Genomic DNA, 27269 nt, shown 5'->3' with positions numbered 1-27269 from the left:
CATAGAAGCGTGTGAGGTGAGAGTCTTTCCCAAGCAATTATGTACAATCAACAGATGGCTGAGTGATTACGTATTGCAAGAAGTACTTTGCAGATAACTGTGAAAGCTTTTACGGCAGTTGCACGTGCGGATCGGGACAGTGTCCACCTCCTGCGTGGAGGCGTGGCGCCAGGAGCCTCAAGTCTGGAGTGTGAGACTGGAACGCAGAAGCTTTTTTCTGTGGTGGGAGGGATCGAGGGAGAGGTCGGTGGTGGAGAGGTCCGTGAGTGAAAAAGCACCATCAAATATTGATAGACCTACTGACGGCGGGAACAGGAATAAAGCCAATGAATTCAGTCACGTGCAAATGGCCGATTTCTTTGATGGTCTAAAGAATTATTAAACAAATTATAGGAGTAAAATATCCGTGACCTGGGGGTAAAGATTGCTCCCTCGTGCACGAGGGAGCACGGGCCTTTGCCTAAGGCAGGGAGCCGACAGACCGACTCTATCGGCGATCGAAATCTAGCCGACCAAGTCAGTCTGTCGACGAGGACTGGCGTGTCTCTGACCGTGACCTAGAAAAACAGCCTGATTAATGGGTTCATGAAAGGTAAATCTTGTCTTACTATAAAAAAAATACCGTATTTCCCGCCATAAAAGACGCACCGGAGTATAAGATTATTTAGCAAGATATATTAAAAAAAAACTCCACATTTTCCCTGAACTATTTTTAGTAAATGTGTATGCAGTGTTACATATGGCCACCTTACTTATAATTATGACTATGATCAGTGGCGGATCCAGCTCCAGGTGATGGGGGGGGGGGGGGGGGGGCTGATATACAAGATGGGCGCCATACCATACCATATTATATATTTATATCTATCTATCTATCTCTATATATAACTTTCTCGAGCTGCTGAGTGAACTAATCACACGGGGATGCTATATACGTTCGATGGACAATCTTGATCTTGATCTTGACTTTCAGGGACCGTATACCTACATTCAAGTAGAAATAGATGTTGATTCATTTATGTCAATCATATCATGTTTTAATATAGTCATTTTTACAATGAGAAACAAAAATGCGTCAACATTAAACAATTTAATCCTCCACGGATATCCGTTCTTACGAACATGTATCACAGAAAACGTCAGCGGATTAGTCTGGAGCTATTTCTGGTGTGAAGCGTGTCACGCTTCACACCAGATATAGCTCCAAACTAATCCGCTAAGTCCGGCCCACGGGCACCGAGCAGACCAGCCACGTCAGGCAACACCCTGCTCCGACAAATTATTCCCGTGTAATAACCGCTTTAACCATTATCGCCAAGGAACCCGGCACACTGGTGACTGGCGCGCCGCAGCGGTATTGTGGTTGCCTGGTTGTGTTCACGCCGCGCCTCGGCTCCCACGTGTGGCGCATCTTCTTCTTGTGACCTGTATGGTTTTATCGCTGTGTATGTCCTCTTTTCTGCTTATTCACACTTACCTTTTCTACTGCACCAGCCTATTCATTATATAAATCAATCAAAATTTGTACCTTCGGCGTATACCGCGCAAGGGTAACTTTTTGGCACTTTGAGTGAAAGATGTGCACATATTATAGCCGCAAAATGCGGTATAATTCATTCTGGGGACGGGGCCCAGCTTTTTCGGACCTTGGCTCATTCGGCTCAGGCTGATTCGAACACTTCGTGGCATACAAAAAATTGTGGAAGTGCAACAAATGTACTGTGATGCTCCAGTGAAAACGTGGCAAAGACCGAAGAACCACAAGTATGGTTATGGAATCTGCTGCTCAGTGGAAATTTGGCAAAGAACCAAATTAGTTATGGAAGTGGAATCAGTGCTCTGTCCACATGAAAGTTAGGCATAAATGGAAACTGGCTAATATTAGTGAAAATAAGGCAATTTATAACTAAATAGGAAAAGTTCAAGCTTTAGAGAAAATTTGTAACTCTCTAGAGGTCTCAGTATCTCAACAGACTATGTTTCGCAGTTGGACATGGGCTAATAAAGCTCCCAAACAAATACCAGACTTCAAAAACTCCTTGCATAGTGATTGGTGTTCATATATGTTAAGAAATTCAAAGAAACTATACAGGTAATCTCTTTTGAATATCTGGTGAAGCAGAAAACCTGACCATTGTTGATTGTAACATTGTAAAAGTTAGTTGGGTGCTTACAATAACTCTGAGGATGAATGTGGAACTGGTCCTAAAGGCAGACATGAAATGAAGTTAAAGATGGTGTATAAAACCAATAACATCCATCTATCTTCCATTTCTCTCCACTCACAACTCGCAAAATGGAGGTGGTGGTGGTAGAGACAGACCAGAGATCATCTATTTATCTTACATTTCTCACCACTCAACTAGCAAAATGGAGGTGATGATGGAGGTACTGAAAGGGAGACCAGACAAAAAGAATCACCTACCAATCATCCATTTCTCTTCACTCACATACAACTAGACAAAGGGAGGTGGTGATGGTGAAGGACAGACCAGACAACATCTTTGACTTATTTTTTTATTCTTCTACTTTAGGCGATGGAGCCAGCGTTGGAGGCGATTCTGGGCCACAGGTCCGCGCACTCCTTTGCCACGGGTCCTGTGATAGCTGACCCTATGTGGAGAGAAGACAAGAATGAATAAAATAATGAATAAAAAATGAACAAAACTAAATGAGATGATAGCTTAGTGGTGTTGTGATGGATGATGGTTAAAAATGTTGGGCTTTAAAATTAGCAGGTAGAGACAAGAAAGAGTAAATTGATGAATGAAAAAAACTAAATGAAAAGATGGCTTCGTGTTGTTGTGATGGATGGTTTAAAATATTGGGCTTTAGTTTTCTTTTCTACTGCTAGTGAAAGTATATAATTAGAAGGAAAAGAGACAAGAACGAGTAAACTGATGAATGACTAAAATTAAAGGACAGCTTAGTTTTCTTTCGTATGTTTAGAAAAATGGTAAAATTATAGACGAGAATGAGAATACTGATATTTGAATAGGACTAGAGAATAACTTAGTGGTGTTGCAAAATGTTCACCTTAGTTTTCTTTTCAATTGTTAGGAGTTAGTAAATTGATGATAAAGAGATGAGAATGAGTGAGTGCTTAATGGTGTCGAGAACTTTAGATGAATATGGTGTTTGATACTTCATTCACTTGTATCTCTTATCCCTGACATGCTGAAGTATTGTGAGGTCCATTTCTCCTCGACTCCCTCCCTTTGGCTCACCTTTCATCTCGCCCTTATTGTTGACGATGACACCTGCATTGTCCTCAAAGTAGATGAAGACGCCGTCCTTCCTGCGGTAAGGCTTCCTCTGCCTCACCACCACGGCGGGATGCACTGCACAGGAGGAGAAAGGTCAGTTTATGTTAGCTGGATGACAATTAGGAATGTATGGTTGGTTATTCTATAGTTAAGGAAGAAATAGTGGAGTAAGAGGGTGACTTGTTTATGTCAATTGTCTCCCTTAGTTTTATGGTCGAGTTAAGTTACTAATGTGATGGGGTTAGGTTATAAATTTAGAGGCCACAAGTTATTAATTACATAAGAACATAAGAACGTAGGAGTCTGCAAGAGGCCAGTAGGCCTGTACAAGGCAGCTCCTTTGGACCTAAGCTCCCGTGAATCTATCCCCACCTAATATCGCTGTCCATGAATTTATCTAATCTATTTTTGAATGTGACAATTGTATTGGCACTCACCACATGACTGCCAAGCCTATTCCACTCATCTACCACTCTGTTCGTAAACCAATTTTTGCCTATGTCCTTGTTGAATCTGAATTTATCCAGTTTAAACCATTACTATGTGTCCTACCTGGTTCTCTTACCAACAAAACCTTATGAATATCCCCCTTATTAAAGCCCTTCATCCATTTATAAACCTCGATCATGTCTCCACGCACCCTTTGCCTAGAGAATGCAAGTTTAACTGTTTGAGTCTTTCCTTGTATGGCAAGTTTCTCAACCCCTAAATCATTTTAGTCATCCCCCTTTGCACTGATTCTAACATTTTGATATCCATTCTATAGTTAGGTGACCAGAACTGAACTGCACCGTCAAGATGAGATCTAACTAATGCTAAATATTGTTTGAGGAAAACTTCGGCGCTTCTGTTGCTCAGCTCCTTGAAATAAATCCCATTACCCTGTTTGCTCAATTACTAGCCTGAATGTATTGTGCCCTTGGACAGAAATCACAGCTCACTAAGACCCCTAAATCCCTCTCGCACCCAGACCTGATTATGGGAGTGTCATTTAAGCAATAGTTATGTGAGGGGTTGTTCCTACCTACACTCAAAATACTGCACTTCCCTACATTGAACTCCATCTGCCATTTATCCGCCCAGTCATACAATCTGTTTAGTTCACCCTGGACGAACCAAACCTCACCAAACAAAACAGTGGTGCATTTTATCTGAGAGTAAATTCAGTGGTGAGAAATGGAGAAGATCAGTTAGAAAATTAATCTGTTACGAAGTCACCTCTTCATTAATAGTGAGAATATAAAAAGCTCCATGACTGAAAAAGACCAGCTATACTGTGAAATACTAAGAAAGACATGAAGAAATGGTTACATATGTAGATGGGAGGCAAGTGAGAAATGATACAATGATCAGGGACGAAGGAATTGAGAAGGGAAAGAAAGGTTAACAAATATCACAGAAAGGTGAGGCACACAAATACTGGAGGGTAAGTTGTAACAGATGGTAAGACATGTTCCAATAGTTAAACATTTTACTCCTTGGGTAAAATTTGTAGTACTTTTTTTTTGTTCTACATGGATGAAGGAAAAGGAGTAGCAGGAGAAGAGAAGACGTATGGAATGGAAGACAGGGAGGAGAGAAACAGGGAGCCTGGGAAACACTCACCCTTCTTCCTGAGCTCTGGCTTGCCCTTCTTGACGGTGGCAGCCACAATGTCTCCAACAGCGGCGGCCGGCAGGCGGTTGAGGCGACCCTTGATGCCCTGCACAGCAATGATGTACAGGTTCTTGGCGCCTGAAAGCATGAAAGGCTTGTAAATATACGTCTGATACAAATATGTCTCGTCTATACTTTTGCTTCAGCATTTTCTCGGGTATATATATATATATATATATATATATATATATATATATATATATATATATATATATATATATATATTATATAAAAAAATATAAAAAATTATGTCCACAGTCAATGGTAGTTCAGATATATCACTCCATCGCTGGGAGCATACGGCAAGGGGTGCGCTGCCTTGTCATCCCATACAGCTTGGGTTAGCATTCATGGACTATGCAAATAATGAATAGGCCTTGATTTAGTCTTGTGGAGTAATCCCCCATTGAACACAGATTCATTCCAGTGATACCCTGATGATCCAGCCAAGACACTATTACCAGAGGCAATATGCCTCAATTCAGAGTCCATGCCTCAGAGACATAGAGTAAGAAGAGAGTACAAGTGAACTGAAGATCCAAATCTCTGTCCTGCATAGTTAATGGCAATGCCAAATACTTGTGCTGAGTGAGTCCATAATACCTAAAGCCAAGCCAATATCAGTTGATTTTGAAAATGGTGATTGTACAAAGATTAGCAATTTGTCTTTAAAATTGATACACCATCTGCATGTATTAGCTCAGTGAATAGCTCAACATATCCTTGAAAATTCAATAAAAATCTACATTGCAGCAGCATTTCCATTAAATAAATAAAATAAAGGAAATTAATAAAGTAAAGTAAGAACCCCTCCCCTTATCAAACACCCCAATGGATGCATCAGCAAGGTCTATGAATAGCAGAAAAAGCTTTGAAACTATTGGAATTAATATGAAAATGCTATAACAGATACCGTAAGTGAGGATCTGGAAAAGAGACTACTAGAATGGGATACAAAGGAGTGGATGTATGGCACAAATATCCAATAACTGTAATGTGAAGGTGAAAAGAGACACATTAGGGAGGCTGCTGCAAAGATTATCTCCTGAAACCACATTGGACCATCACACCCACCTGTATTGTCAGCACAGCTCATGACTGCGCCCACCGGCAGGCCGAGGGAGATCCTAAACTTCCCTCCCGACGATGCTCCACGTCCTAGAGGGGGAAAAAGTTATTAGAATGAGTGACACAAACTGAATACTATGAAGACTCCTTCCATCTATATAACTGACTTATAGTTAATCAAATATTTTTTTCCCCATGCACATGAGGATGTAGAAACAAGACACTGATACAAACTATAGTTAAGAACAAGGCCATACTTCTATCTTTCAATATTTCTCCAGAAGTCTTTGACAAACACTAATAACAAAACAAACAAGGCCAACCAGACTGTAAAACTTCAAGAGGTTAAGAGACCCTTACTATGGAGGTTACAAAGACATATTTGCCTGTTTTAGAGATCCGACTGTATGCTCTTGCACGATATTCTTAAGGATCACAAAAAAGATGAACCTCCCACCATAGAAGGCTCTGCCCCTCTTGACATCCCACCTCAAAATTTTGAAAAGACACTCTTGTATCTAATATTTTTATCAATATAAGGAATGAAAACATGAATGAAACACAATGATGAAGTTTCCTACAGGTAAATGCCTGCACACAGCACATAACAAAATTAGCTATAACCAAATGTCTGTTGATAAAATGGCAAAATGCATTGAATGATAGATAAACTTGAAGCATGTAAAAAGGCATATGGTACATAATTGTGTAAATCACTTTGCCCCTCCAAAATGCAATTTTTCAGGAACTGAATAATCATTCCCGAATCATTTGAAGTTGGAAAATTATCAATTAAGAAAATGGGGTGTTAAGGGGGGCGTCCCCTTTTATTAGGTTTGGAAGAAATGGGGATTGGGGGGTGGGTGTAGCCCCTCCCTGTTAGAAGCTGATGTTAGGTATGTTTAATCATTGAGGAAACAGCATTAACGCAGTGAAAAAAATCCCATAACAAACACCACTGAGTGCCAGGGATCGAACCCGTGCCTTCAGAGTAGAAGTCAGGGCAGCATACCGAATATGCCACACTGAGTGCCAGGGGATTGAACCCAAGCCTCCTAAAGTGAGGGCAGCATACTGACTATACATAGTTGGTATGCTGCTCTGCCTTCTACTCAGAAGGCCTGGGGTGAGATTCTCGAAGGTTGCGTTGTCATAAGCCTACGATTTGAACCACTTTCTGCTACAGTGTGATGCTTATAGGGAAGAACAGAGAAAAAATTTAATGTTGCAGCGACCCTATAATGAAGATGAAGAAAATATAATTGGAAAACTCCTTTTTGATAAGCAATTGACTGAACAAAGTAAAAAGCGATTTATAAATTATGGGAAATAAGGGAGAAAGATAAAATCACTATAGTGAAGCAAAATCCGATGTAAGACCCAGACCCAGACCACAAGATCAAAACCACATCAGGAAGAGCCGATTCAAAGGCAAGACTTCCGCAATCTACCTGAACCTGAACTTAAGTAGTCCTTACGTTCACGTACGGAGGCTAATTCTCAAAGGAGATCGCAGCCCTGCAGACTCCAGCTGATTGGTTTAAGACTTCGGGAGCTGCAATGTGACGTCATTAGAGTCACCAGCGAATCACAGTCACTTTTTTAGGTGAGCCAGCCAAACACGAGCCATTCTCATGCCCTGCCACAATGATGAGTCACCCTCTCCCTCTCGCCATTGACTGCCTCGACGAGACAGTTGCTACGTACGCATAAAATAAGACGCACATGTGACAATAATCAATGTAATGCAAATAAAAAGCCTTTTTGCAGAAACAGGGGGCAACGGGATATAAGTATATACACACTCAGGGTGACACATGCGTGGCCGCCTCTTCTGTAATATTCTGACAGTTTGTTGCTTTACATATCACTGAATGACTAATGCTTTTCATCTCTCACTGTTCTCTTTCTTGGAGCACAATCATTTAACCACGGGAAGCAGTGAGAGCAGTCTGGCTAGCTGTGTGAAACCAGAGTATGTCGAGGGAAGTTTTGCCTTCGTAACGGCATCACAAACGAGTGGTTAAACAAATATCTCTGCTGTTCATTACTCACTGTAATAGATAGATTTACTTACTGAACACATGTTCTTCCTATTTTCATATTGGGACACACTAATTATAATGCATTTCATGTAAATCAAGGACCTCATAAGGCTTACAACTGCACCCAACCCACCCTTAACTTAATTAAGTGCAGTTACAATCACATAGCACTTTGAGAATTGCGGTGAAGGTACTGCGTGGCCGTAGGTGTGGCTTACGAGCTCTTAAGTTTTGAAAATCTCGCCCCTGGGTTCAATACCCCCAGCACTCGGTTTTAGCTCAGTGTGTTGCCCTGACTTCTATTCAGAAAGCACATGTTCGATCCGTGGCACTCAGTGGTGTTCATTACAGGGTTGTTTGGGCAATGTTTAAATACTAGGCATCCTCTTAGCCACAGACATTTTTCTACGTCTTTTGGAGGCACGGAGTGATTATACAAAATTAGGCATGCATTGGCTGTATGCAGTGGTTTGTCTATTCCTATCCAATCACTGGGGGTCGAGAGGATAAGGGCCAGGCTAATGTGTATTTTAGGACTGGGTCTGGATTTAAATTGATGAAGACCCGGTCACAATGCGTATATACCCCGAGCCGCCCCGAGGTAACATTATGTAAGGCACGGCGTGAGTGGCGGGCCCCTGCGAGAACCCTCTTGGTGGTGACGGTGTCCTGTGCCAGGTGCCCGGAATACCTCACCATGTCACCATAACCACACTCCCATTAATTACACACCCGTGGCACTAAGTAACTCACACCATTCCATGCACTCCGCCACAGCCACAGCCACAGCCACAGCCCTTCCCTTCCCTAACTCACAACACCAAAATAACCTCCTCGCGTTCCTCCTCAGCCGTGCAGGGCAATGTTATGGTCCCGACACCTTCCTTGCCGCCCATCACTCACCCTCACCAGACGCCCCGCGCCGCCCACACACCACCCATCACTACTACACGGGCCTGGGTAATGGTTACAGTGTGCGGGCGGCGGGCGGCGGGCGGGGATGGGGCGGATAATGAAGGATAAAGACAGGAAGGAAGCCTCACCTCTTTTCGACATGGTGGCGGTGTGATGAAGGAGTGACGTCACGCCGCCTCCTCGCCGTCCGCCTTGTGTTGCTTCACTTTTACGGGCTAACTAATCCTGTAAAACTACTAACTCATATATTTATACATTTTAACACCCATAAAAACCCTTAATGTTATTCAAAACCTGATGGGAAGGTGTAATTTTACTAATCAAACTCGGAGAGAACAAATTCATCATCATTTGCTTTGTTACCTGCTAATCATAATTTTCATACGCCTCATTCCCACATATAAACCATTATTTGTATTTTCTACGCGCCATAAGATAGTGAAATTATTTTTTTTGTAAATTAAAAATGTTGGATATAATATTAATTTGAGTACCGGTAATACTGGTACCAAAACCTCCAGTACCGGTAGAGCCGATACTGGTACCGGTGCCGATCCCAAGTAGTGACGGTCATTCGTCATGGTCGGCCCGACATGTAATACAATATACCTACCATTGAAAAAGCAAAGTGTGTAAATAAACAGAAGAGAGGATTGAGAGGAGGAGGAGCTAAGAAGCGATACAAAGTGTTACAGGTCAAAAGAAGAAAAAGAAAGATGCCGCCAAGTCTAGACGTGTTTTGGCCGTATCGGGTCAAGGTGGCCCGAATTTTTAACGCACACTAAAAATTCCTTGAACCTCAGTGAAATTATATTAATCATATGGCACTAAGACTTTGCATTTCTACTCTAGCAAGTATCAATTTGAAGGAAGTGTCGGTCAAACTAGTTTATTTTTAAATCAATCAATGGTACTTCACTGGACCACCATGAGAGAGAGAGAGAGAGAGAGAGAGAGAGAGAGAGAGAGAGAGAGAGAGAGAGAGAGAGAGAGAGAGAGAGAGAGAGAGAGAGAGAGAGAGAGAGAGAGAGAGAGAGAGAGAGAGAGAGAGAGAGAGAGAGAGAGAGAGAGAGAGAGAGAGAGAGAGAGAGAGAGAGAGAGAGAGAGAGAGAGAGAGAGAGAGAGAAATATCCTTATCACCGAGATATCCTCTCAGGCTCGTATTCGTGTGGGGATGAGCTGAGTAACTGTGTGAAATGTGAAGACTTGTCACTGGTCAGTACTTGTACCGATACCGAAAGATCTGGTACCGGTACCGTAAAGCTGGTACCATTAATACCGGTACCGGTACTTGCCCACACCTATTACATGCATGCAATGATGCTGAGCAATCGAGGTCTTGTCTTCTTTATGTAACCCTTGATGCTGTTCCATGTTTTCACCCTTCACAGTGCACAAAACAACCTTCCTCCCTGCGTTATGGGCCTGCTGGGGTGTTCAAGGAAGAGGGCGGGAAAGCACTGGTTTCCTGCGAGGCGTTCATTACTCTACGTGCAGTCCCCGCCATTTCAGTGCCTTGTTTACAGTGCTGGGTGAGGCCTTTGCTCGCTTTGCACGGATTTATCCCCTAACCGCCTGCTTCCCCCACCTATCTCTTACACTAACGTTACCCTTGAGTGCCCAGGATCAGGCTGACATAACGCAGGGCCAGAGTAAATAAGGGAAACAGGCAATAAACACACTCTACGTAGATCACACAGCTGCTTCTGCCCCGGGAGTGGACTCGCAGGAAGCCCGTGGATTTTATTTTCAACAGTGGTTATTATTTTCTCTTCCACGGGTGTCAGAAAGAGTTGTTTAGGCTCTACGCCATGATAAAATGAGGGATTAAGCTCGATTTAATGTGCTGGCGTCGTGTTAGCCTCCACCACAAAGGGGAAGCGGCTGTATTTGCATTTATTTGTGGTTTTTCAAAATCCTGACCATTATTTTCCTTCCCACAGGTCACAGAAAGGGCTGTTTAGGGTCAGGGTTATGATAAGAAGATCCATTAGGGTCCAGTGAGGTGTGTTAGCGCCGTTGGGGCCTCCATAACAAAAGACCAAGGACAATATTTGCATTTATTAGTGTTTTTTTTAAAGTTATGATGATTGTTTTCCCTTCCACAGGCCATTGAAAGAGGTGTTTAGGGGCAGAGTTATGTAAAAATGAGGAATGAGGTCCAATGGAGTGTCTTTGAGTCTTGAGGATCTCCCTATTGAAGGGCGTGACCATTTATCTCTATTAATGTTTTTCAAAATTATGATCATTATTTCCTTTTCACAGGCGCTTGAGATTGGTGTTTAGGGTCAGGGCTATTGTAAAATTATTGATTAGGGTCCAATGGGTTGTGTTAGCATTGTGGGGGCTTTCATATCATAGGAAAAGGTTCACATACTTTATTAGTGGTTTTTCAAGATTTTGGTCATTATTTTCCCTCTCTTAGGGCTAAAAAGGGGTTGGTTAGGGCCAGGGCCATGATAAAATGAATAACGACCCAAGTGAATGTACTAGGGGGAATAAGTGACCATTTACCTTTATTATTTTTTTTTATAATTCATTTTTTTCCTTCCCACAGGTCTTGGAAGGGGTTGTTCAGGGCTAGGGTTATGAGACAGGAGTTAGGCCAAGGGGTATACTAGCATTATGGGGGTATCTATAACAAGGAACTAGTGGCTGCTAACTAGGTTGTCTGTAATCTAATACTTCTATTAAAATTGTTGTACGTATTCTTGTTTGTGTTAAAGAATTCTGGTATGCCCTTGTTCTTAGCGATTGCCATTTTGTGTTCCGTCAGTGATGCGGAGTCTTTTTTCATTGCATTTCATTAGGTGCTGACATTATATAGGATTTTTTCCAGTTATATTTACCTATTACATCTTCCTTTTATGCTCTCCTTGGCAACTCAATCTCAAATTAATCACTGTATGTACTATGCCTCCCCTAGATTTTCTCCCCTCTGCAGCGGCTCTCCAGGCTCTTTTAGCTATATAGGTGCAAGAGAAGTGTTGCCTTTCATGTGGTCAGCTTGCAACTAAACCCCAGCCAGCCTGACAGCCAGTGTGTGCTAAGATTGGCTCTTGTCATACAGTTTTAGTGCTAATAATGGTTTAATGTATAGGCTCCATAATGTCATACATGTTTGTGTCCTTGTGCAGGTGAGGTGAGGGGAGGGCAAGATGGCCCCGCGAGGCAAGAAAAAGAGTGCTCCATCGTCTCCAAGGAAGCAGCTCAGCATCCAGCGCTTCCTCTCCCCACCCAAGCCCAGAGAGAGTCCCAAGAAGAGGAAGGCACCGTCAAAGGATGAGGAAAAGGTCGTGCCAATTGTCAAGCCTGAGAAGACAACCTCAACTTCAAGCCCAAGGAAGAGGGCTCGCAGAGGGGCTGCAGCTGGTGGCGATAGCACCAAGAACAATAACAATAATGAAGAGAAGGAAGTTATGGAAGTAGAAGCAGCAGCTACAAATAACAACAACAATAACAATAATAATAACAATGAGAAGACAAAGAAGAAGGGTGGGGGGAGGGGGGCCAACAACAAGGCTCCCTCCCCTACTGCCACTTCCACTTCCACTGCTACTGACACTGCAACTTCCACTTCCACCGCTACTGCCATTTCCACTTCCACTTCCACCGCTACTGACACTGTTACTGCCACTGCTGCCCCCTCTATCACTGCTACTCTTCGGGGGGCGAGGAAGACCAGGGCAGGTGCCAAGGCTAAGGGAGCAAAGTTTCCTAAAGAAGTTGTACATGTGAGCAAGGTAAACGTGAAGCCTGAGAGAGTGAAGGCATCGCCCCACAAAGTGGAGGAAGAGGTAAAGACAAATGAGGAGTTGGAGGATGAGGAAGAAGAAGAACTGCAGCAGGTGGGGGACAGTTTTGATGAGGAGTTTATTGGCCGTGATACCCTCCCAGTCACATCCCCGGAACCTACAGGGAGTGAGGACAGTCGTGACGGCGTGAGCTTCATCTCAGCCAACCCCTCTCACATGAATGCCAAGATCCTGCAGACAGGCCCACCGCAGCCTAAGGTAAGCTTCTGGCCTGTTGTGTAGAGGAGTAACTTGCGGTACAATGAGGGAACCGTGTCCTATTTACATAAAATTCAGCAACTCTTGTTCATTATAGCAGCCCGAGAAGGAATATAGGTGTTTTCAGTAGTGTCACCGACAAGTCAAACAAAGGCAGACAGATGGGAACAGGGTCAAATGTGCTCCGGGATATGTTTGCCCAAAAGGCTCTCGCCAGCAAATGCGAGCAGACATTTTTCATCGGCCAATCAGCGAATAGTACCACACACCACCTCAATGCAGTCGAGTGTCCCGTAGGAATGTTTTTAAGAATAAAATATAGAATATAATGCTCTTTGAGATCCAGAAAGTTGATGTTGTATAAAGAAATATCTATTTTCTTGTCATTTCACATTAAAAACAACCTGAAAATGACATAAGGCAAATGAAAGAAGGGAAGATGCTGCCTTCTCTGATGACATTTCGCATCTTTTTGACTGCTAGGCAGCGTTGTCCGACTCTAATTTGTGGCTATGACTTTAATCCCGGAGCAGAGCTGTCTTTTCGTATGTTGGTGTATTTCTTGTACCATCTCTTAAAATAATAATCATGTGCGGGCGAGGAAATATATAATTTTGGAATATTATAGTTGACATTAAGCTAAAACAAGGAGAAAATTAGAGTTGGCTCAGAACTCATATGCATGTGAACTGTAAACAATTCCTCCCACCAAGAATGCTGGATGAGGGGCATATACAAAGGATTAAGCACAGGTGATCTATAGTCATCCTTTAGGAACAAATCGTCGAATTCCTCCATCTTCCTACTTCCAACAGTGTGCACTCTAAGTATTTGGGTCTGAAGAGTGATGTACACGAGTTATTCCTGAGCGGTGGCGCCTGTCGTCTGGCAGCGTGGCTGTAATTCATATTCAGTTAAAATGTTGTGTTGTTTGATTTCGTTTGACTTGTCGGTGACACTACTGAAAACGCCTTGTCATAACTATTAACCATTCAGTTTAGGAAGAGACTGATTTAATATAATCTCACTCAGTCTTTCAACCATGCATTGTAAACTAAAAACCCAATAAGCAATGCAGTTCTCACTCACTCATTTATTCATTCAGAACCTCATTCCTATTAGATGCCCCAGGAAATTCAAAACTCACCTATATCTATTCATTCAATCCATTTTCATTGCAGGAGCCCAAGAACAACTTTAAATGCAAGGTGTGCGACCAGTGGTTCCCCAACCGGTACTTCCAGCGCAAACACATGCTCATGGAACACGAGAATCAGCTGTACGAGTGCCGTGTTTGCAGCTTCAACTCCGTCAACCCAGAGAAGCTGAAGAGCCACATCATCAAGCAGCACGTCATCAAGAAGGAGCGGAGCGAGCCAGTCTCCCTCGATGAGCTCAAGGTGGATCTGGATGAGCTGATCACAAAACACACACCCCGCAAAGTGATGATGGAAGATGGTGTGGCGCTTGGCCGGGATGCCAGCAACAAGATGCGTTATATATGTGCCATGTGCGACCGCATCTACACCAGCAAGTATTCGTTGGAACGTCACGTCCGCTGCCACACGGGGGAGAAGCCGTACGTGTGCGACGTGTGTACCTTCTCAACAAGTTACCGTGAGCACATGATGCGCCACATGACCAGTGTTCACCTCATAGTGCACTCTGACGAACCGAAGCAGAAGTATGTCCCTAAGCACCGTCGCAAAACTGAAGAAAAGAATGTTTCCACTGAGGATCCTGAAGTGGTGGAGGTGGATGATGGGAAGGAAGAGGGCAGCAGTTCAAGCCAGTCCAAGAAAAGAAGGAACATCCTGCGAAAGCGTTTTGAGTGTGCTGCGTGTGGCATGAAGGCCACACACAAGACGGATCTAGTGAACCACATCAAGGAGAAGCACCCAAACGCACACATCGAGTCCCTGGACAGTGGAGACGGCTCAAAGGTCCACCTCATTGTCACCATGTCCAAGAAGCCAGCCCCCTCCCGCCGCATGGTCATCACTTGTCCGGACTGCTCTAAGGTCTTCCACGACACCTGGAAGTACAAGGTGCACATGCGCTCCCACACTGGTGTCAAGCCGTTTGGGTGCAGCTACTGTCAGTTCTACGCCACCAGCAAGATGACGGTGCGCGACCACATCCACCGCAGGCACAAGGACGCTGAGAATCCCCGCATCCTTCTTCGCACAGTTGGAATCGATGGGACGGTCAGCCACGTGGAGCTCAACATGCCACAGCGAGAGTTTAAGTGTGACCACTGTGAGGAGGTCTTCAAGGATAATTACCACATGAAGGCCCACAAGAAAAAGATGCACACCAACCAGGCCCCATTCTCCTGTGTGGTATGTGCCCACCGGGAGTGGGCACGCGCCAACATCATCATCCACTGCCTCCAGACCCATCCAGACATGGATGTGGAGGGCATGGTCCTACGCAATGACAAACCCTTCAGCGTGGGGCCCCTCAAGCTGCCCCGCTGCCAGCAGTGTGACAAGGTCTTCCCGTATCAGTCCCAACTGTACATCCACATGAAGCAGCACACTGGTGAGCGCAACTACTTCTGTGACATGTGTAGCTACCGCACTAACTCCAAGGCCGCCCTCGAGAAGCACATCCTCAAGCATCTGGAGGGGGAGGAAAACCCCAAGACCTCCACCACACGCAAAAGAAGTTCCCGAAGGAAGGCCAAGGAGGACAAGAACACCATCGTGGAGGAGGGTGGAGAGGAGGAGGAGGAGGACCAGGACCAGGACCAGGACCAGGATGCTCTGGTTATAACATCGAAGGAGAAAAAGAAGACAGGGAAGTGAGGTGGAGTCCTGAAGCTTGATGTTCTGAACCCAAGTGCCTTCTCAAGGGACCAGTCTACTAGTGTATATCAGTCTTCCTGTGACACTTCCACAGACCACATTATTTAGTAATATTATGTAGGTAACACTGCTTGTAGACTTTGGTGCTTACTGAGTACATTTGTATTGTTATGATCCAGATGGCCTGTGCGTCATATAGTGATTTGTCCGAAAGGTTGTCTTGTTTGTTAGTACACATTGTATTGTTATGATGTTTGTTGAATTTTGAATGTTTGTCTTTTCTACTTCCATTGGAAAGATGTCAAGCAATCAACTACAGTTCAGACAAATTGCTATTTTAAGTTAATTTGAAGTATTTAGCTTATTCTACACTTTGCTCTGCATTTATTTACTATTGTGTTCTTTGCCATTGAGATAGACGTTTACAATTCTGCTTTGTCAACCTCTTGCTATGACTTTTTAGACTCCCGTCCAGTCCAGAAAGGAATTGTGGCCTTTAATGAAAAGCAAAACGTGCTCCCGACAATTGCTGTTGATAAATTTGAGCAGCATTCTCTCCATGAATTGTTTACAGAATTTTTCCATTTGTACACCCTAGAATTTAAGGTTTGTCAAGAGTTATTAACTTTCAAGTTTACAAGTGTGATTAATTTTAAAAGTACATTTTTAGCTAACAGTAACTACATTAACTGTTAATATTTAAGTCTTCCCTTTGTTGAGGCGTGTCTTCCCTGTGCTGGGGACCACACCAGACTGCCAATGTCTTGTCCACCAGCAACACCGGTGCCTTCCTTCCCCTATTGTGCCTTCAATGCCTGATGCATGGTGAAGTTTAAATAGGAAGATTTATGCAGTAAGTATGAAGTATTGAGAGTGCCTACTCTGTGTCAGCAGTAAGTTAGTGTAGATGTGGGTAAAGTCAAGTCAGTATTGGGAATGATGGGCAGTTTTCAAGTACTGTAGAGTTTACAGTGATTATCTTGGCAGCACAGTTTGTTCTGACATTTTCAGTATCAAGAATTAGTACAAAAGAAAGATTTGGCTGTGAAACCAAGATTTATAGAAAGTCTAGATCCATTTTTAGTTGAAAACTGTGGATGGGATATGAATTCAGAAGTTTGATGAGACTTTATGAACAGAAAGGTTATGGTACTTTGTGATTTTTATGATCTTGACTTTGTATTTTATGTGACTGCATAGAGAAGGCTTCCATACATTGTGTTTGGCAAATGTATTTTAGTGAAAAGTTTTATCAAAAGTTTATTTTGATAAAACAGTGTATGAATTTAAAGTTTATCTTTAAATAAATTTTGGAATAAATTGATCTTTGATCACTTGAAAGCTTATTTCCTTACTATAACATTCTAAAAGGTCCTTAATGATGAAATACATTAATAAATTTATTAAATAGTTGTACAGTTAAGCCACTTTCATGCTTGGCCCCAGGCAAGGGTGTGGGGGCCGTACAGGGACCTTAAGGATATTGTGTGAGAATACTGTAATACATTAAGTAGCTGTCTCCACTTGTAGCTTCACTTTACCATCACACTCACTGCCTATCAATGAAGTAACCCTGAATATAATATGAATTCTCTTCACCAAAAATAAATATCTATAGATCATAAACTCTGCACTCAGCACCTTTTCCTATATCCATAAAACTTAAATTTCACTGAAACTGTGACAACACCAGCACTCCGTGAATGCATTCCTGGGACTGCGAGCAGTGCGTGGCTTGCCTCTGGAATGCCAGGCAACTGATAGGGTATGTTAGTCAACTTGTAACCCCATTCCAATTATTACTCGTATCAGGAAAGAAAAAGTTACTTTGGAAAATTTAGTTATGGAAATGAACTCGTCAAAATGAATAACCAAACTCAATTTTGACTTTCATTCTTATACCTAAGCTTGATTTTCACACCTTAGCCTAATTTCCATACCAATGTTCAAATCAGGCGACACAACTAAGTTTAATTTTCATACCAACTCCAATTTTCACACAGCTCAATTTTTGAGTTTATTTCCCCTGTTGTGCAAACTTGCCTAGAATGGCGCACATAAACTTATACAAACATCCAACGACGACTCTTTGGCACTGTCACCTTATCAGCACTTTGAGGGGCACTGCTACGCCCACCTGACTGTGAGGCCAAGGCACTAAGCTGGCAGGAGACTGTTGCTGTGATTCATATTCTCTTACAATGATAAAAACCTTTAAATATTAGTAAAGCTTTGTCAACTATCCACAATTCATCATCATTTGTGCTAACACTACAGATCTTGTGATTACCTAGTCGATAATGCATTAAAATAGTGAGAATAATATTAAGAATTATTAAAATGTTTGTTCGTAAAAAGCACCTACTGGAACTAACTTATGTACAATGACTTGACGGGGAACGCTACAGACACACGTGACAAACGCTGACTTGCTCAAATGACCTTACACGCACACACGCACACACACACACAGGTGCATCCTACACACACAGGGTTGGCACATGTCACACTGGTCAGCCAGCAAAGCTATTCTAGGGTCAATATCTTCATATATCATTACACAGACTCACAGCTTTGTTAGTGTCAGTGGAAAGAAAAGCAGGAATACTGATACAGAGAGAGCAACAGTATAAACAAGACAAATAGATACTGAAATGTGACTCAAAATACCTATAGAAGAAAAAGAAGGAAAATTTAGAGTATATAAAAAATGTATTGTTAAAAAAGAAATTAAGAGTCAGTGTGTGCCAGTATGAAACCCAGTGCTGCATCTTGGTGTCAGGAAAAGCATGTGGTCTTAAAAACCCTCAGCCACGACCCCCCGAAACAGCAACTCTACGTGCTCATGGGTAAAAGCTCTCAGGACAAAGAAGAAGAGTAAGCTGTTAAAAAATGAAATGAACAAAATAAAAATGCTAGATGAGGATTTGTGTAAGAAAAAATGAAAAGAGGGTAACATACATACAAGTTATCACATTTAACTGATAACTAGGAAAAAAAAAACTAACTAACATGCTAACAGAACACAGCGGGTAGGATATAAGACCTCCACCCCCTCCACCAATGGCTTCTGCGGGGTGGAAGCGAGATCCCAGGAGGGGCCCCGAGAGGCTAACAATACAAGGATTTTGATACTGTGGTAAGGCAGGGCGGCATGGACCTTACTTGCCCCCTCCGTACATGGGGTTCTTGAAGGTGGATGTGGCTTGCTTGTAGATGGGGTTCTCGCCCTGTGGAAAAAAGGAAAGGTTGTTGGATGTATATTATTTTGTAAGGATGATATGATGCACTTAAGTTTAGGAGGTCAATGAATGCCACAAATAGGAAGCTGAGAAAATGGCACTCAAAGTTTTACAATGTTCAAAATGTGGCCAGAAGGAAAGATTGTTAGATTTATGTTTCTTATGTAAGGATGATATGACTCACTTAAGTTTAGGAAGTCGATGAGACCCACAAACATAAATGTGAGAATACGCCACAAGTTTTACAATGTTCAAAATCCTGTGTATACTGATATCAACCATGCAATTTTGGTGAATCATGCAAGAAAACGTAGCTGATTGTCTTGACTATTAACTAAGGCTACTAGATCATTCATTTTATTGCAATTTTGAATGAAGAAACGATAAATGTGGCCGTGGTAGTGCTTATGAAGTTTTTGAACTAAACGCTTAATAGGCATACTACAAAACAATATACATAGATGGTGTATGCTTGCCAAGTCATACATACAGTTCCTATTAGTATGAGCATGTGTAACAGTAATCAAAAGTCCAATATGACAAAGGCCACCACTCAGAAAATCCTTTAAATTAATGCAAACTGGAAACTATAACGGCCCTGAAACAAGTCTGAATTCCTAAAGATAGAACAATAATATGAAACAAAATGATTATCTTTTCACAGTGGAATGTGTGCTAAGTGGGGCACTGCATACAAACTGACAAACACACCCTACAAAGACATCACCAAGGTTTGCATTGACTCACTGTGTCCCATCTGGCCATCATGCGTTCCTTCTCGAAGCGTGCATACTCCCGCCTGTCGTGTATGGTGGTGAGGACCTTCCACATGAGTAGCAACGCCAGGCCCACCGCCACGATGGCCCCGATCACACCCAACACGATGCCTGCAAACACACACACACACACACAAGGTAAAGGAGGTCTTAGAAAAACTGTGTTAAAATAGAGGGTATTACTAGCTTGATTTAATCCTCTAAACATACAAATAGGTAAGAATATCCACATAAACAAACAAACACTTATTCAATATCTTTCTGTAATATTTCTCTCTCCCTTACTCTAAAAATACAGGAGGGGAGTAAAAAAAGCTATTCATAGTACAGGTTGAGAATTCCTTATCTGAAATCCCTGGGACCGAGAGTGTTGCGGATTTTGGAACATGCAGGCCCTTTTGACATTTTCAACAATATTTTTACACCACAGAGCACACAACACGCAGTAATCACAATGAGTAACACGCGAAGTTGTTACTGTGACAACTGTTGACAACAAACTTAATGCATAGCAGCGCCAGAGATGCCAGGTCGTGGACTGTTACCACCCAATCCCACCCCAAAAGCTGCCCACAACCGGCAGTGGTGGCTGGCAGATGTTTTTACGCCCAAGGTGTCGACACAGCAGTAGGTTTACCCTCACAATTGGGCAAGTAAACTGCAGACCTGGCAACCCTGAGCAGCAAACAACATCTGCACGTGATGGAACCTTCCCACCACTTTGTGTAATTTTGCATTTGACACGTCATGTCAGCATTAAAAAAACTTTTGGATTTTGGGGGTTTTGTATTTTTGGAATATTGGATAAAGGACTCTCAACCTGTAATAAATTCTACGTGATTAGAACAAGTGGTAGTCTTTTTCCCAGCAAATTATTCAACCAAAATATCTCTCTGTATTTAACCCGTAAACTGCGCCAGACATCTTAAGATGCTATGAGTTAGACTGCGCCAGACATCTTAAGATGACACATGTTCCAAGGTGGATATTTATATTTCCCGCGATGCCAAAGTATATTTCAATGAACACTGTGTGGCAACATCATCCCTCTTTCGCACCATGTAGTCATCATCGTCATAGTTGCTCTTTAGCAGTCATGGAGAGTAGAAGTATGCCATCTACTGATGCTAACCAGCCCCATAGCTCCTGCGGTTGTGACCGTGGGGGAGGCATGGGAGGTGGTAAAAAGAAGGTACAGGTAACTCTCGATTTACGCGAGTATTGCATCCTTGAACAGGTCGCGTAAAGCAAAAATGATGTAAATCAAACAAGAGGTAGGTTTCTGTCGAAAAATAACTACTGTATTTTGCGGTGTATAACACACACCGGCGTATAATGCGCACCCCAAACTTTAAGACAACAATTTTGAAAAAGAAAAGTTCTTAAAATGCTCGGAAATGTGTACGGGTCAAAGAACATTGACAATGTACAGCTTCCCGAAATTTATATATTTTTGGTGTAATCTTTACTACTTGAATTGACAAGTGTCCTTGAGTAAAGCAATGAAAATGGCGGCCGGGCTGGTGTTGTGAGAAATACATCCCCGTAAACATACTGATGATGCACAGCTTCTGATATCATAATAAGCATATTATTCTCACCATCACTTGTAGGTTATGACAGACAACTAGGCAAGCAACAATTCACACGGTTCTGGTGACACACGGCATGAGGTAGACTGTAAATAGTTTAGGGTAAGGGAAAATAAAATAGGTGATCTGAAAGGTGAATGTGCTAAAAATAAAAATGCAAGCAAATGTTACTGGAAATTGACAATGATGTTTCCTGTGATTTATTTCATTTGTTGTAACTGGAATGAATAATTAGTTGCAAAATAATGTTCAGACATGACTGTGCCATGTGTCTTCCCTTTGCCACCGTCCTATCTACCCCATCACTACCAGTGCTCCCAAGGTCGCCTCATATCCTCGACCTTTATCCAGCCATCACTGCCACATTAGCTGAATTATTATTATTTATTTTTTACACTTTTTGGTGCTCAACATGTCTCTCTTGGGTGTTGTAATACTAAAAACTGTTTTCCAGCAGGTTATTTTTTGCCATTTAAGGCACACCCAGGAGCTATTCCTGAATCTCAATTGCAGTTTACAGGTTAAGTGTGAAAAAAGAATGTATACAAATGAAATATATATATATATATATATATATATATATATATATATATATATATATATATATATATATATATATATATATATATATATATATATATATATATATATATATATATATATATATATATATATATATATATATATATATATATATATATATATATATATATATATATATATATATATATATATATATATATATATATATATATATATATATATATATATATATACATATAAACAGAAGAAACTAACCTAAAAACAACTAACAGAAAACTTGTTACCATTTTCCTTCAATATGAATAATCACCAACCCTACCTCCCACAAAGAGGTCAGGCAGGTCACATGACTCACCGAGGATGTCCAGCGTTGGGGGGCACTCGAGGGTCTGCTGGACACGCACCACTGGCTCCTTGTCGTCGTCGTAGCCATACACGAACTTGAAGCGGCAGTCATTCTCGTCAAAGAAGGTGCACAGCCGCTCACCCTCCTCCTCCACTGTGGTTTTCAGAGGGGTCAGGACAGAAACGATGAGAGGCTGAAGTACACCACACACCAACACACACACACACACACGGTGATATGACATTATTTATTCTGTGATTAAGACATCTTTGAGGTGTAATGTTGGCAGGTAATTATGTGGATATTATAAAATACAGTAGAACCAAAATTTGACATGAGGTAGGTAGCACTTGAGATCAGTTTTTTGTTTGCTTGCCTTGCCTCTGCCCCATATAGTGACTTTTCATTGAGTCACTAATTTGATTAATGCTAAACAGAAACTTGTATTGACAATGTGTCGTGTTAAAAAGAAATAATAATATAACATCATGTCAAATTCAGGGTTCACTGTTTATATTGCTTTCTTTACAAACCAGCTAAAAAGGGTAGTGAAGAAGGCATGAGGTTATGGTAAGTATAATCTGCTAAAATAACGAGTATTTCCTGTTAGGAAATGTGTAATTTTATGAAACTCAACTACTACCATGTTAAAAATAAAAGTTATATAAATTTCAAATACACACGACAGCAGAAATCCATAAACAAAATATTGTAAACTGTCCCCTTTAATGCTGATAAGGCAATGACATGTATGCTTTTATGGTGATATTTATGCTTCAATTCTTCTCATGCTTATCAGAGAATAATGCAAAGGTAAACATGCACAAAGAAATGAAAACCCAAACAGTTCATCCTTTACCAAGACAGACTGTTCAAATGTTCCACTATTTAGGTTGTAAAATGGGTAAGTGTGATCAGGTGAAGTCAGTCAGGACTCTACAATGACCACATGACACACACACACACACACACACACAACTCAAAAAAGAATAATGTAAAAAAAGCCAAAAGATCAGAAGGCTGAGGCAAAAAAAGTGACCAAAATCTCGACCAACTCTTCCACATACACACTTTATACAAGGGGCTGACAGACTCCTAGAGAAACAACAGTAAAGTATTTCCTTTTTAAACAGTAGGTAACAACAGGGAAGATGTTTTTACTTTACAAACTGCAAGGTAAGCAAACACAACTGTCATTTCTTTAAGGACTATCAGTGCCTGTATATCATATGAGGCATTGGGTGCAGAAGGGGCATATGGGAGTCTTTTTTTTCTAGATTGCACTAGGAAAGGTTTGCTACACTTCCAAGGATAAACAAGATGTATGTTGCAAGGGGAAAGTGACACTTGGTACACTGAATACAAGGTCACTTTTCCCATGCAACTTATCTATTGTTCTTCCCGAGATGTGTAGCCTGCCTTTCCTAATGCCAACTAGAAGAAACAGACTTTGGCTCTCACGCCCCTTCTCTGCCTGATGCCTCATGTGCATGTGAGAGCTAATGGGAGGAGCAAAATGTAAAAATATCTCTGGCTGTTATCGCCAGCTTCACCAGCAAAACCACCACCATCATTATCACCAGTCACCACCATCATAGCAACCTTGCCAAGACACAGCCATAAGTGTTAGATCGGTGAGTGTTGTCAATCCACAGCCGTCCCCAGAAAGAGGTCAGAAGCAGCTCCATGACTGAGTATGCCAATTGGTGCACTGTTTTTTTTATAGTTGATTATATTAAAAGAAAGCATCTTCGAATTTTGAAGTTAGAACCTTCCTTTGGGAGCTCTTTGCATTCATGATTTACTGTATGAATGACAAAAACTTTGAAATACAGAAATATAACTGAGTATGCCCACTGGTATGCCCTTTTTTTCTTTTGAGTAATGCTTTAAAGATAGTAAATAGATGTACCTTCAGTTCTACATGGAGTTAAAGCATTCCCTTATGAGCTGTCAATGTCTTTGTATTACTACATTAATGACAATTTACAGCAGATTTATTTTTCATGTGTTTGTGATTTACTAAATGAGCAAAAAATTTAATCAGTTACAGAAAATGTGCTGAATCAGAATACTCTCTGGGAGCTTTCTGTTTATCATTTACTGAATTAAGGTCAGAAGCTTCAAATACAGAGAAACGGTGAAACAAGAAACAAGGCATAACCCCAGATGGACCTGCAGTCAATGGTATGTTGCCAAGATGCTGCCACACACACCATACCACATCATGCCTCTGATCCTTGGCAAAACAGACACAAATGGCAAACTGGAGGGCCATACAAGTCATCCATCTCACAGCCTTCCCCGCAACAAAACGCAAACACGCAGTCCAAGCCTATCAGGAGGGAGAGTCAGAACAGGCACTCTTTCTCTTTCTCCCTCTCTTTATCTATTCATCCCATTGTACCTTCAGCCCAGTCAGTCACATTAATACTGTAGTTGGCAAAGGGAAGTCCCGTGACCCTGCTGTGGAGAACGGAACAGTTGGCACACAGCTCCGGGTCTTCACTGTAGGGTCCTGTCTGGTACACTCGGCACTGCACGCACTCCTTAAAGTCCACACACTTAAAGTCTGTCCCGCAGAGCTACAGGGGAAGGGAAGCGTGTAAGAGTTCTCTGGCCAAGTGTGAACGTACAGGGAAGGAGAAGGTTTTGCGGGGTGTCTTCTTGCCTCCCCTAATGGTTAGAGACAAGAAGGGAGGAGGGAGAGTTTGTGAGGTGCCCCATTTGTTACTGTACTTTCCTGCTGCAGTACTGAGCAGGAGGATGATGCAGTGAGAGATAAATTCCAGTGATTGAGAAGGGAACCATGAAAAGGATAGTTTGTATTGCATTGGTATAGTGCTTGTTTCACTGTATAATATTGCATAAAATGGAGAAAATGCCCCAACTTAGCAAAGAGGGGATGACCAATATGTAGTTCTTCGTTGCATTACAAAGTCTTCAAGCAAAAAATCATCACACCATAATTTTCAAAGAGAGTAACAAATGGGGCTGAACACACCTTCCTTCTCCTTTCTTCTCAAACCCAAGTCATCCCAACCACCACCTTCACCACCACCAGTAGCAGCAGTCGAACCAAACACCCGATCACCACCACCACAACCACCACCATAACAACCCACCGACCTTAACATATAGACTCACCAGCTATGTCGACAGCTGTGGCGTTGAATTGAGTGCAGTTGGCCGCGCACTCCTCTGGCGTAAACTCACCCGTCTGGAATATCTGGCACTGCACACAGGCCTTGTACGGCACACACTTCCCCCTGCATGTCTGGGGAGGCAATGCACAAATGCCCAAACATCAAACCAAGGAAACACAACATTCATGGATGGCTTTATAAGGGTGGGTCTTCAGGGTTTGGGTAGGAAAGGGAAGGTTCCAGCATACATGAGGGGTGTTTGGTATGGTAAGGTGGAAGACAATAGGTTCCAGCATTCACATAGGGTGTTAAGGGGATATGGTAAGGGTTTGGGTATGAATGGGAAGGATTCAGTATTCAAGTAGGGTGGTAAAAGAAAGTAGTAAGGGTTCAGGTGGATGAGAGAAGGTTCCAACATTTAAGAAGGGTGTTGTAGGGGAGTGGTAAGGATTTGAATAGGTACAGGAAGGTTCCAGCATACAAGAAGAGTGTTAAAGGGTTCAAGTGGATGACAGTAGGTTATAGGATTCAAGAAGAGTACTGTACGGGAGTGGTAGAATTAGGTTCCAACGTTCAAAAAGGGCGTTATGGGGGAATGGCAGAGGTTCAGGTGGAAAAGTGTGGGTTTCAAAAGTTGGTGGGTGGGTGATAAGGGTTCAAGTGGGGTAAAGCAGGAATGGGATAGGTTTCAGTATACATAGGTGGGATTAAAGGATGCACAGTAAGGATTAGGGTGGAAAAGGATAGGTTCTGGTACTCAATACAGGCATGGGTGAGGTGGGAGTAGGAGGGTTTCAACATACATAGAAGGGTAATAAGGGTGGGTGGCATGGGTTTGGGCGGATTGGAGGGAGGGATCACGATGCAACAAGACTCTACTTTTGTTGTTGTCATTACTGTTATGCGACCCTTGCCTCTCCATTCCTTCCAGGCACACACACACACACACACACACACACACACACACACACACACACACACACACGATTCCAGTTTAACCAATAAGTAATGTTTCTGTTGCAATAATTACTTCTGAAAATGTTCAAATCCTGGCATAAAAATTTCTCAAACAAAAACATTCTACATCCATCTTCATATATAAATACAGAGAGCTGTTTCTTAGTTTCTTCCAACCCCCAAGCTGGAACCATATGCATGAAATATAAGACAACATTTGCATTCATCCATACTGATAACAAATGAATCTGGATCTTAATAACTTTCTTTTTGAGAGAAGCTATTATATTGATAAGGGTATTATGATGGAAGATTACAGAGTTTAATTTGTCACTATTATCTTATTATCATTGACTTAATTAATATTTGCTGTATATGAATTGCAGTATTAACTATTTGAAGTGTTTTTTGGGTCAAGTGCAATTGAATATTTCAGAACTTACACTTTGGGGAAATACCAAATTTATTTATTATTATCATCAATGTTTGCAACTTTTACTGGTGCTTCTTGCTTATTTGGAATACCAGGCAAAATCTAGAGAGGCAAGAGTCACAGAGAATAAGTGAAGGAGGAAGAGATGTTTGTGATGGCAGGCAGGAAGTTAAAAGGGTGGGTGAGAGGGAGAGAGAAGAGAAAGTATTAAGTTAGCAAATACATATAACAGATGGTGCTCCTCTGCTGTCCGTCCCTCTCCTTGTAAATATGTTAGTGTACGATAAAAAAAACAGGACAAATATTGAGAGAGAGGGAGGGAGGGAGGGAGGGAATGGTGGTGGGTCCATATCTGAGCTGTACGAGGGGTGCAAACTACACACCTTTACACATCAAATGGGGACTAATGTAGGACAGAATTCAGGTATATGTACATGGATAGGGAGGAGCGATGGTGTTGG

The 27269-nt window shown here is 42.0% G+C and overlaps 3 protein-coding genes across 8 annotated transcripts in view; 1 reads left to right on the top strand and 2 right to left on the bottom strand.

Moving 5' to 3' along the window:
• Positions 1–2503: 2503 nt before the first annotated feature.
• On the bottom strand, positions 2504–9160 carry LOC127005136 (60S ribosomal protein L23). The gene is made up of 5 exons (XM_050873742.1): positions 9079–9160; positions 5997–6080; positions 4872–5000; positions 3228–3341; positions 2504–2613 (listed from the first exon to the last, which is right to left on the bottom strand). The coding sequence occupies exons 1-5, from the start codon at positions 9089–9091 to the stop codon at positions 2531–2533; spliced, it is 423 nt and encodes a 140-aa protein (XP_050729699.1). The 5' UTR covers positions 9092–9160; the 3' UTR covers positions 2504–2530.
• Positions 9161–10346: 1186 nt separating this feature from the next.
• LOC127005130 (zinc finger protein 26-like) lies at positions 10347–17107 on the top strand. The gene is made up of 3 exons (XM_050873731.1): positions 10347–10482; positions 12088–12963; positions 14145–17107. Exons 2-3 carry the CDS (start codon positions 12109–12111, stop codon positions 15771–15773), a joined length of 2484 nt encoding a protein of 827 aa, XP_050729688.1. The 5' UTR covers positions 10347–10482; positions 12088–12108; the 3' UTR covers positions 15774–17107.
• A 53-nt stretch (positions 17108–17160) lies between these two features.
• LOC127005128 (integrin beta-PS-like) overlaps positions 17161–27269 on the bottom strand; it is a 34764-nt gene continuing 24655 nt past the window's right edge. For 5 of the 6 annotated variants that reach the window (XM_050873724.1, XM_050873726.1, XM_050873725.1 and 2 more), the window contains exons 14-17: positions 24680–24857; positions 22282–22425; positions 19763–19902; positions 17161–19003 (exon numbers count right to left, since the gene is read on the bottom strand). In XM_050873724.1, coding sequence (XP_050729681.1) covers positions 18935–19003; positions 19763–19902; positions 22282–22425; positions 24680–24857 — 531 coding nt within the window. In that variant the 3' untranslated portion in view covers positions 17161–18934. Of the gene's footprint in view, positions 19004–19762; positions 19903–22281; positions 22426–24679; positions 24858–25419; positions 25550–27269 lie in introns of all 6 variants that reach the window. The other variant, XM_050873729.1, reaches the window with a different exon arrangement.

The sequence above is a fragment of the Eriocheir sinensis genome, chromosome 29 (genome assembly GCF_024679095.1).
Source record: "Eriocheir sinensis breed Jianghai 21 chromosome 29, ASM2467909v1, whole genome shotgun sequence".
Lineage (NCBI taxonomy): Eukaryota > Metazoa > Arthropoda > Malacostraca > Decapoda > Varunidae > Eriocheir > Eriocheir sinensis.
The sequence above is the reverse complement of the archived record's forward strand: the minus strand, read 5'-3'. Positions and strand labels throughout refer to the sequence as shown.